We start from the raw sequence: 12933 nt of genomic DNA on the forward strand, positions 1-12933 counted from the left end.
TATCAGTATAGCATTTGTGTGATTGTAACGTGGCACTGTGATTCAACTAACTATGAGGATTTTCATAAACCCATTGTGTTTAAAAAGAAATATAGTTTTGAGAAAGAAAAAAACCCGAATAAGATCTCCCTATTTCTACCTTGTGTCAAACTCTTGAACGGAGTATAGATCTAGATGCTCTATGTGCTGAGAGAGTGTGTTTTTTTTTTTTTTTTTTACTAATTTTAGTACCAAGTCCCTCTTATTGATTTAGCTACATCATGATATATAATACTTATTTTTGTCCAACTTATTTGCGCAATATACTTTAAATTCAAATGATTGGCTATGTAGTTAAACGCTCGTGCTATTTTTATAGTTAAATGTGTGCACTTAATAAATAATAAACTCTAAAGATGTGTCAAATATAAATGCGTTTAATTCAATGTGTCTTGCATTGTCAGCCATCCATTTTCATTTTCCTTATGACTAATATGTGATACGATATTGTTTATTGTTTTATCATTATCTGTTATAAGACAGTCGGTTGTAAAGGCCATATAAGGTTTGTGTTCAAAACGTTGTTCAGTTTGTACTGATTAAAAATCACGGACTTAGATAGCTAATATAATTCCAGTGACGGATCCAGAGGGTTTTTTTGGGCTTCAGGGAACCCCCCCCNCAGATAGGTCTCTGGATCCGCCACTGAATTCCGTGTTAAAAATAATATTACTTCACTTGATAGATTGGTGCAGGCCAGCTGTTTGTAGTTAAAGGGAGACAATCGTTATTTATCATTATTCGCTCTCCTATTTTGAAGGTACTTATTCTATGTGTTTATAAAAATCGTGAGGACGAAGTCCAGAAGTCCCTTCCCTGGAAACTTCGTCGAGATGGCTGAACGGCTGAAGACCATCCGCAACCACCTGTGTCAGAGCAGAGTTGCTCTGCCGACGGTCAGTATTATTGATATGTAACAGAGTAACTCTCATCAGACAGAGACTATTTGTTTACATCGAGGCCCAATGCAAGTCATCTGACCTGTCAAACTCTTGTCAACAAGTTCATGAAATTATGCCCAGTTGATTAAAGAATTAAATATGTTCTTGCTATCACTCAGACTGTACTGTGTCAAACTCTATTGTACTCTAAGCTTTTGCTGAAAGCATGTTTCAGGGACAATCCTCATCGAACGATTTTCTTTCGGATGACCCAATTTTAATTATAAACAGGTAAAGTAATAACCGTTACGTATATATCAGTACGTGTAGTTTTAGCAAATTAAAGGTGTTTGAAATTCTGACTATAAATTGAGATAAAAAAAATATTGAAATAAGGGTATTACCTTCTTTTTTTTATATGATTTTTATCTCAATTTACAGTCAGAATTTCAAACACCTGTGGTAACATGTACATGTACAGCTATGTTTGGACCTAAATTTAACTTATGTGTTTATACTATACGTCCCTGGTTTATAGTAATTTTACTTTTTAAGGGTTTTTAATAGATCAATTTGAAGTAAAAATGCCATCCCCAATGATCATAATATTAACAATAATATTACTAATGCAAGCCCCATAAAAAGATATTATACATAGCTAGGTCAGAGTGACCCAAAATTCCAACCCCCTATTAGGTCTTATTCAAAGACACCGCTTCATTATCAGATTTCATATATGTAATTTGATTATACTGAACTTGTATCTTAGCTATTAAAATGGTACATAGTGACGTTAGCGTAGTCATCATGAAGTATATAAGGCTGTGTGGGCTTCTTAAATATAGCTACAGAACTAAGAGTCACCGCAAAATAGTCATGCAGAGCTTCAATTCTCATAAACACATCCTGGGGCTGGATGCATGTCCGTTAGTCCTTGTTCTGGGAACTGCAAACATATTGTAATCCAGGTATTAGTTCATACCTATATGGGACCTAACAAAGGCCATAATTATGGTTGTTGTTATTGTCAAAGGGTGACTTCGGCATAGTAATTGAGATTGATAGCACTCCATAGCATCAGATCACAGGGGCATGCAACTACTACTTATATTGATCTTGTTAGACTTTGTATTGCAAGGGATACAACATACCCAGCGACTGAAAGTCTAACAATTCACAAGATCAACCCAATACACCGTTCCTTACATATCTGACCTTACATATTTAACTTGGATAGTAGCATATACATGTACATTGTATGTCAAAATTTGTTCAGACCGTATTGAGCTGACAGCAGAGGATTTGTTTTAAGTCCTACAGTCAGAATACAATCTGTGTATTTGTGTATTTACATATACATATCTACATCTATGTTCTACTTTGGACCCTTGACATTATGTAAGAACGTGCACAACGATGTGTATTCATCATATCAATTAATGTTTTTATCAGCTTGCCATGATTACATGGATACACTGACTATATATTGTGGTAGAGTTAAATACACATCAGTTACACAAGTGATCAGACTTTGAATGCATATATATTTATTGTGAAATCGTTACGTTCACTTTAGATAAAACAGTGCAGTGTATATATATGCGTGTACACTTTATCTGTATCAAAATTATTAACTGGCGCTTCACTTGCGTAATTATCTTTATGGATGCAGTTTAATATGTCCCCAATTTACTGAGACATCAAATTCACCACACAAAGGAAAATCATCAAAACAATTTCATGAATGTTAATTGTAACATTTCAACTACCAGGTACATAATTAATTAATTTGGTGAATGTGAATCAGTCCACCTTGACATTTTTTCCAAAACAAAATCTCAATAAAAAAAGTACCTGTGCACTAACTATCTATAGTGTGCACAATTCACAAATATTTATGGTAAATGGAGGTTTGGGCTTTTATTTCTAAAACAAAGAATTCCATTATTTAATAAACAGAACTTTGCATGTATGTAAAACATATTTTCAGTTTAAATACTACAAAATAATACTTAACATATAAAATAGTATGTACACATTACCACATGCAATACAGTTACAAATTATGAGAAGCCAAGCTCAGATTCATAAAGATTTAGAAAGAGTGATTAGAAGAGAGAGATTTTTATAGATGTTTAGCGATATAATGCTTTGGAAAATGAATAAAACTTCTTTTTATATTAAATGGCAAAAACATTTCAGCACATTGGATATAAATCAAGTATCACATTTTGTACCAGATTCAGTGGTGTTGTTGCTCATCATTTCTATTTTCATTATTATATTCATTGTATGTTTATACTGGTTAAGTGACATATGTTATAATGAGTAAATAAACTGACCATCCTGCTATTTATCCACAGACACACGAGACAACAGCCCAGCTGTCGATGCCCAGTGATCAGTTTGAGTACACATTACAGTCACCGTTACTTAGCAATGAACAACGGGCAGCTTACGAGAAAGATGGATTCCTGGTCATCAAAGGACTAGTTCCTAAAGAGGACCTAGAGAGATATAGGTACAAATGTACTTAGAACTGACATCAGTCCTTTATAGACATACTCTTATAATGTCTATCCTTATTCTTTATCCAGTCATATATATTGGTATATTCTTGAACGAGCAGGTCAAGCTTAGAAAATGTGTAGACTGTTTCCAATATTTTGGTAGGCATTCTTTGGTGATTCTATTGGATTCTATAAAACCATCATACAATCAGGAATACATTTAATTTTTGGGATGTATGCAGAATTTCTATTAATTTGAAAATAATTTTTCACTTCTTCAGAACTGTATTGAATTAGAACCGTTACAAGTTTTTGACTTTTGAAGTGACTTGTCCCAAATTCAAACACAAGAGTATATATCCATAAAAAAAATCTACTCATTTGAACTCGACCAGTGCAATTATCATGAGTGTGACATTATTATATAGATAACAGATATCTAGTGATATCGTTGACAACAATGATATCGTATGATAACAGCATATATATAATGGCCTACAATGAAGATACTGTACAACAGACATAGTCTGTAATGTGGGCCACATCCTATACACATGAATAATATGCTTATATTCATATCCGTATATTAATATTACCACCTGATGTAATATTATCTGTGTCGGAAGAACACATTTGTAGCTACAGGCTTGCCTTAAATTAAGTCACCGGTTAAATACGATGATGTATATGATTACACTGTATAATGTAGTTTGTTGTTGGCTCTGATTACATAATGTAACTGTACAGAAATATAAATTAAGTAGGCTTTAATATATGAAGTAATGTAGTGAAATTTATGTAAAATAATGACATGTTTCTTCAGCAGACTCTAAACTATAAATAGTGCAATTGCTTAGTCTCCAAACAGATTGCTGATATATTTAAAAGTAGACGGTGGAGTGTTGACAGATTATAGTACCATATACAGTTTATTTTTGATGAAAAAAAAATGCCCGATGCTCATGGAATACAGGCTTTTGTTCACTACTCACTGTATTTAAATAAGAACACTGGTAATGTATAATAAATCCTTAAGTATTATTATTAGTAGTAGTTATGTGATTTAAGTGGACTATAATGTGGAGATAAGGTAGTGTAATATATAACTGACGTTGACTCAGGGCCCAGTTTGAGAAGATCTGTCGTAATGAAGTCAATGTTCCTGGTATCACCATCATGCGTGACATCACCATCGCCAAGACGGAGTATGTCGCTGATCAGAAGGCCATAACAAAAGTTCAGGACTACCAGAACGACGAGGTCCTCTACAGCTACTGCACCAAACCAGAGGTACGATAAATTTACTGTACCATACCTCTATCTATACCAAACCAGAGGTATGATATATTTACTGTACCATACCTCTATCTATACCAAACCAGAGGTACGATATATTTACTGTACCAAACCAGAGGTACGATATATTAACTGTACCAAACTAGAGGTACGATATATTTACTGTACCAAACCAGAGGTACAATATATATACTGTACCAAACCAGAGGTACAATATATTTACTGTACCAAACTAGAGGTACGATATATTTACTGTACCAAACCAGAGGTACGATATATTAACTGTACCAACCTAGAGGTACGATATATTTACTGTACCAAACCAGAGGTACGATATATTAACTGTACCAACCTAGAGGTACGATATATTTACTGTACCAAACCAGAGGTACAATATATATACTGTACCAAACCAGAGGTACAATATATATACTTTACCAAACCAGAGGTACAATATATATACTGTACCAAACCAGAGGTACAATATATATATACTGTACCAAACCAGAGGTACAATATATATACTTTACCAAACCAGAGGTACAATATATATATATACTGTACCAAACCAGAGGTACAAAATACACTTATATACTGTACCAAACCAGAGGTACAATATATATACTGCACCTAACCAGAGGTACAATATATATACTGCACCAAACCAGAGGTACAATATATTTACTGTACCAAACTAGAGGTACAATATATATACTGTACCTCTGGTTTGGTGCAGTATATATATTGTACATCTGGTTTGGTACAGTAAATATATTGTACCTCTGGTTTGGTGCAGTAAATATATTATTCCTCTGGTTTGGTACAGTAATTATATAACCTCTGGTTTGGTGCAGTATATATATTGTATCTCTGGTTAGGTGCAGTATATATATTGTACCTCTGGTTAGGTGCAGTATATATATTGTTCCTCTGGTTTGGTACAGTATATAAGTGTACCAAACCAGAGGTACAATATATATAAATGTACCAATTAAACCAGAGGTACAATTTAAATACTCTACCAAACCAGAGGTACAATATATATACTGCACCAAACCAGAGGTACGATAAATTTACTGTACCAAACCAGAGGGACAATATATTTACTTTACCAAACCAGAGGTACAATATATATAAATGTACCAATTAAACCAGAGATACAATTTAAATACTCTACCAAACCAGAGGTACAATATATATACTGCACTAAACCAGAGGTACAATATATATACTGCACTAAACCAGAGGTATATTATATATACTGTAGTAGAAAACAAGTAAGCACATTTGTTCTGCCCCAATTATGGAAATAAAACAAATGCAGGGTCCTGACCAAGTTATGTACTATATATTGAAGAAGGCCCAGTTTTTAATTTCTATGTTTGTGGTGATGTAATTGACCCTGTACTAAGCTTACATTAACAAGCCCATGCCATGATCATGATTTTAGAAAAAAAATGTTTTTCTGCCTATGCTAATTGGGGTAACATGATTACCCCATTTCCAATGCAAAATGGTCATTTTTATTCCTGAATCAGACTTTTAAATTCCCAACCAGTAAAAGAAAAAAAAAGAAAGAAAAAAAAGTTTATTCCAACCCCAAAATCACTATATATTGAACTAAATTATAACCAAAGCAAACTTATTATGAAAATTCAAACACATGTTCAAAATTCTTCCTTGCCTCTCTCGTTCCCCAGACCAACCCACCCAACCCCCTCTAACAAAAAAGGGGGGTAATTATATATTCCCAAAGATAAAAAAAAAATACTCCCAAAGTCAGACTTATGAGAATTCAAAGAGCTTGCATACCAAATTTAAATAAAAGTAGTTGTACTTTTTTTGTAAATATGATCTTGACCCTAACAGACTACTGGGAATGAAATTGTTTCCTACCTTTGATAATGTATATTTACTCCAGACCTCCATGTATGTGACACATTGATGTTATCCCTTACAGATTGTCGACTATGTGGAAGCCTTCGTCGGTCCCAATGTCAAATCTATGCACACCATGCTCATCAACAAACCACCAGATCCAGGTAATAATATATGTATTCAAGTTTTGTTAAATAAACTGTTCAGGTTGTTTTCAGATTTTTGTGATTTTCACGGTAACAGTTGTGTCTGTTTGGTAAAATAAAACGACATGTAATATTATAAGACTCTTTCATGCTTAGGGGTTCCGGTGTAGGATAGGGAAATTCCACCAGTGGGTTTTTCAAATTTGGTAAAACCCGAGGCTTTAAAGGCACGAAAGAGTATTTTTCTCTCATTCCAACCACTAGAAAAAGCTCAGAAACCATGAAAATGCATTTGGACTGGCCACCATTTTGTAAATATCAATTTTTCTCCTGAGCATTTTAGATGAAAAAACAATTCTGTCAGCCAGATTAAGCATACCCAATATTTGCAAACAGAGTTTGCGCAGAAAAGTTATTCATTTATTTCTAACGTGTACGGTAAATATGTCTTAAAAAGTTTTAATTTCATCATGTCGCCTTTTCCGGATTGCAGCATCAGAGATTTCCAAATTTGTGACGTTACGTCTTTGTTGAGTCATTGTGACATCACGTCATTGTAACGTCACGTCACATGAAATGGGATGCAAGATAGAAATTTCTTACACCCCTTTTTTTACCCTGGACAGCTCTATCTTACACACACGGAAATGAGAGAAATCATGTATAATCAATCAGTTTGATGGGTAGTTACACCTAAGACATAAATTTGCATTTGCCAACAGACAAAATCTTCTAGCCCAGACACATCAGACAACAGTCTTTTCTTATCCTGTATAGGAAGGGGTTTTGTCAAGTTTCACATGTTAATGAACATGATGATTCACCATTGGTTGAAATGATTTATGTATATTATCTCCCGGACAGGCATGAAGTCATCCCGTCACCCCATGCACCAGGATCTGTACTACTTTCCCTTCCGACCGGCCAAACGGGTTGTGTGTTCCTGGACCGCCATGGAGAGAGTGGACAGAAAGAATGGCTGTCTGGTGGTACTGCCTGGTACCCATAAAGGGAAATTACTGAAGCATGATTACCCACAATGGGAGGTAAGATATACTGTGTTTCATACATGCTATGTCCCCATATTTTGAAGTTTGTCTCATATATTTTACCATAAAACGCTGAAACTAAAGAAACTTCTAAAGAATCTGAATCTCCCTACATTTGAATGGGATGTTAGAAATAAATAACTTTTTTTGAAAACATGTCTAATAAACACTATTACGTGAGTTTCTATTTTTTTTTTTTTTTTACATGAAGCCTTGATTGATGAAATATTATTCAATATGAAAGAAAATAGATTATTCTGGAACTTGTAAAAGAATACTTGCAATGAGAATCTCCCTACCAAAGACTACTGAAGTCATCACATGTTTACCAGAATAGGGCTACGACAAGAGCTTGGAAACATCTGATGACATACCACTGATATCAGAATACAATAGCTTTTGTACGGGTTGCCAACCTTTACTGGGGAGTTCATCTTCGCTAGCAAAGTTTTTTGCTTCGTATTCGAAGTGAACCCTTGACTTGCGAAGATGCGGGGAGTTCATTTATTCTAATAACATTGTATTATAAAGATTTTGGTCAGTTACTCTACAGATGTGTCATGTGTCATGCTGAATATGTTATCATGTAGAATTTCATTGTGTTGTGATTAGGGTGGTGTTAACAAATATTACCACGGTGTTCGTGACTACGATCCCAAGGCCCCCAGAGTCCACCTCGTCATGGAACCAGGAGACACTGTCTTTTTCCACCCACTGTTGATCCATGGGTCTGGCATGAACAGGACAGAGGGGTTCAGAAAGGTAAAGTTAAAATATGTATAGCCAATTGCAACATGTTTTGCAAATAAGATAACAAAATAAAAGTTTAAAAGAATTATACACTTCACATCAGTTAGTGTTTAAGATGTAATGGATTCCACCAAAGAGAAAAATTAAAGCTGGTTTGAGGGTAAATTATCCTCTCTTTTATACAGAAGGGAAGTAACTCATACAAGCTTATGAGAATTTTTTTTCTGAAACAACTGTTTCAGTTTTATTTTGCATTTGAAATAATATATATTTCACAAGGAAGGATGCAGCTTTTTAAGAATTATGGGGAGATTTTTGGCGAGAATATCTGTAAAAAATGTGGCACAATTTCTGGTCGTCCTGCTGTTCCGACACAAATATATTGATATTATCTTAAGCATCCTGTTAAATCAAAAGTTCATTGATATTATCTGAAGTATCAGACAAAAAGTACATTGATGTAACAGAATATTGAGTTCCTCCGTTCAATAATAGTGTCTTGTTTACAGGCAATATCCTGCCACTACTGTAGCAGTGACTGTCATTTTGTGGATGTGAAGGACACAGTTCAGCAAACCATTGCAGATGAAATTGCAGAAATGGCCAACAAGAAATACGGCATTGCTAAGGAAGATGTTGACTTCACGGTAAGTAGCTGATAATATATCATGATCTGAATCGTCCACCATTTAAATCGTCAAATATATTTGTCTTGAAAGACTGCACTTTGTATTGGAATATACGTTGGGTTTGAATAAAAGTTGTGTGTTTATTTTGCAGGCGATTTGGAAAATGAGAAGCAGAGACATCAGAGGGACCTCAACATGGTGAAGTGACCCCAAGAACAATTGTACCTGCCCACCCTTAAAACTACAGTAAACTGGTCTAGATCAGAGAACAGAAGAGTCTAAAAGCCAGGATGGTGGACAAAAAATTGTGAAACTTAAATTATGTATCATAAAACAGTGATTTGTTTCTGATTTTGTTGATTAGAAGATGGTAAACAAACTCAATACATTTCAACAAGACTTCTGATGCTGACACTTGAAAATTGTCAATTTGGAAATATCTGTGACTCAAAGTTCACCAAACGTTTTCTGATGAAAATGTGCCTGTGTCTTTCATAATTTAATGTGATGTGAAACAATGGTTATCTGTACTATCACACTGACTCGCTTTATTAATTGATGCAAAGACGTCTGATGACAGTATTTCATAAAAGAAATGATAAAAATGGTCCATATGTTGTGTTGTCTTCCCGTTCCCAGAAACTAGAAACCAGTAGTGTGAATGTTGACAATGTATGACCGGAAGTGAATGCTACAGGAAATAACCACTACATTCTAGAAGTATGACTCTTGTCAGTGTATAATTGGAAATCAGTTCTGTTTCTGTTGCTGTTCATCAAAGATAGTTAGGCTTTATTCCTCAGAAAAAACCCAAATGATAAACACCATAAAGCATGTCTCCAAAGACTTGTGCAGTTATTTAAAATGTTAATACCATTTCATTTTTTTTATTTAGAGAAACCTTAATCATATTGGATTTTGTGAGTGTAAAACAATATCCCCAAAAATCTATTGTTTCTCTGTCCAACTTTCTTTAATTTTCCTATCAAAACATGACATACCTAAATATGTATTTTATCATTACCCATCACTGTTGGTAATAACTGGGGGTTATGATTGAAGTTTTAATTTCATACAGAATGTTGTATCATTTTACTGTTACACTCATGCAAGTCGATGTATATGCCTCTGTACCATTACCTCAAAAACTGACGAGAATGATGATGTATTTGTGAATTGGGCCAGTTAACATGATGTATAGTAAATAGGGATATTTTTTTGTAGGTACCTTTTTGCAGAGTTTCTCTAAAATATTGTTATTCAAAAAATTGTAAACATTAAAACTGAGAATTTGTTTAATGATTGGTGAACTTGTACAGAAAATGTCAGATAGGTATTACAGTGCCTCTACAGCAGTGGGACTGGGTACCTGATCAAGTGAATATCTGCTTTAGTGTTATAACCTTGGACCCATCTGTTCAAAGTTTGGTTTGCTTAAAGACAACTTAACACAAAATTTAAACTATCATTATATCTTCAATGTTGAATTGATCATCTACTGATAACAAACACTAAAATATTGTAAATGTTTACATAGTTCTCAAACATCTTTTTTTTTAATATTTGCGTGAACAGCTGGTTAAGCTAACCAGACTTTGAACAGATTAGTTCAGGGCTCTATAATATAATGTATTGTTAGTTTGCAGTTGTAATTTATTGATAAAATAATGATGTGATGAATTTGTTATTAAAGAATGATTATTTTCAAGTTTGTTGTTTATTTGTTCTATTTAGTACTCCGCAGTAAGAAGAGTCACCTTTTAAACTATGGAAGGGAGATAAATTGTTGTTATTACAACATACTAAAACACGTCAGAACATGGTCTTTTTAGTGTTTTTATTGTTAAATGTACCAAATATAGTACGTCTATAAAAAGTACAATAAATAAAGGTTAATTAAAGACAAAACGTTAATGCGTAGTACCAAGTATCTCCACACATATACAGTGTATATAGAGGTTTCCCCAAATAATGATCGTTATCATGTTTATCTAACTGGAGTGACATGTACTGTAGTTAATTTTTAGATTTTAAAAAGACGAGGTGTATCCAGTGTTTTTTGCAATATTAACTAATGAGAGTTGGATAAAGATGATAATCAGCCATCATCAGTTTGTGGACATGTGTCTCCCACAACGATCAGATAGTATATCCAGAAAACCAAAAGTATGTGGCCCTCTGTCTCCCACAACGATCAGATAGTATATCCAGAAAACCGTAAGTGTGTGGACCTCTGTTTCCTACAACGATCAGATATTATATCCAGAAAACCATAAGTTTTTGGACCTCTGTCTCCCACAACGATCAGATATTATATCCAGAAAACCATAAGTTTTTGGACCTCTGTCTCCCACAACGATCAGATATTATATCCAGAAAACCATAAGTTTGTGTGACCTCTGTCTCCCACAACGATCAGATAGAATATCCAGAAAACCGTAAGTGTGTGGACCTCTGTCTCCTACAACGATCAGATATTATATCCAGAAAACCGTAAGTTTGTTGACCTCTGTCTCCTACAACGATCAGATATTATATCCAGAAAACCTTAAGTTTGTGGACCTCTGTCTCCTACAACGATCAGATAATATATCCAGAAAACCATAAGTTTGTGGACCTCTGTCTCCCACAACGATCAGATAGTATATCCAGAAAACCATAAGTATGTGGACCTCTGTCTCCCTCAACGATCAGATACTATATCCAGAAAACCGTAAGTTTGTTGCCCTCCGTCTCCTACAACGATCAGATATTATATCCAGAAAGCCGTAAGTTTGTTGACCTCTGTCTCCTACAACGATCGGATATTATATCCAGAAAACCGTAATTTTCTCTTGGGAATACATTATTATTATTATAGTGCTATGAACTACTGTATGATGTCAAAGTAGAAAATGAACTTGCAGATCATTGTTACTTGACTTCAAAATTAGTAAATTGACCAATGAAATAACGTCTTGAGTGGTTACACAGGTCGTAAACGAAAACCTTTACCAGTTCCTGTACCTAGCAGGTTTATCTAATGAGTTGGGAGTGAGGAAACCTATACCTACAGTGGTTGTTGGAATAATAGTGTGTCGATACTTCTCTTTTATACACTTGTGAGTCCCCCGTTTGAACCTATATATAATAGTAGGTAATCCATTCATCCATAAAAGAGGAGTCGTCTTTCAAATATTTGCCACTTGGGCCACCTACAGCCCTACAGCCCTAAAGACGGCCACACCCCTAAGCTTGTTTTCGCAAAGAGTTGTCAGTGTCAGACCGACTTTTATTTAAAATCACTCCAGACAAAGTGAAGTGGTGTTTTAAAGATTTACCAGCATTTCATTTACAAAGATCAGTGTGTCGCACTGTGGGTGTAGAAGATCACCATTTGTTTATACAATCTTGAGTTCCCTTGATGCAGTGGTGTTTCATATCAAAACAGATTAAAATCCACCCACCTCTACTTAAGGAGTAGTCTTAATATCTTTAGGTAATATACAGGTGACGTAATACACCCATTAACTATTGTTTTAAGTTATTCATATGATAAGCTACTGGTATTTGGAGCTTGTATAACATTTAGGAACCAACTGATGTGAGTGAATGTGTGATTGAGGTGATGGTGATGGTGATGATGATGATGATGATGATGGTGGTCGTGATGGTGGTGATGGTGGTGGTGATGATGATGATGATGATGGTGGTCGTGGTGGGGGTGATGGGGATGATGATGATGATGATGATGGTGGTCGTGGTGGGGGTGATGG

At 34.7% G+C, this 12933-nt stretch overlaps 1 protein-coding gene across 1 annotated transcript; it reads left to right on the forward strand.

Annotated features, from left to right (window-relative positions):
* Positions 1-794: 794 nt before the first annotated feature.
* Positions 795-10871, forward strand: LOC110464938 (phytanoyl-CoA dioxygenase, peroxisomal-like). Its single transcript, XM_021520424.1, has 8 exons — positions 795-935; positions 3284-3441; positions 4552-4720; positions 6687-6768; positions 7615-7796; positions 8412-8561; positions 9059-9196; positions 9330-10871. Exons 1-8 carry the CDS (start codon positions 873-875, stop codon positions 9378-9380), a joined length of 993 nt encoding a protein of 330 aa, XP_021376099.1. The 5' UTR covers positions 795-872; the 3' UTR covers positions 9381-10871.
* Positions 10872-12933: the final 2062 nt, after the last annotated feature.

Source organism: Mizuhopecten yessoensis, unplaced genomic scaffold (genome assembly GCF_002113885.1).
Source record: "Mizuhopecten yessoensis strain PY_sf001 unplaced genomic scaffold, ASM211388v2 scaffold11043, whole genome shotgun sequence".
NCBI classification, from domain to species: Eukaryota; Metazoa; Mollusca; class Bivalvia; order Pectinida; family Pectinidae; genus Mizuhopecten; species Mizuhopecten yessoensis.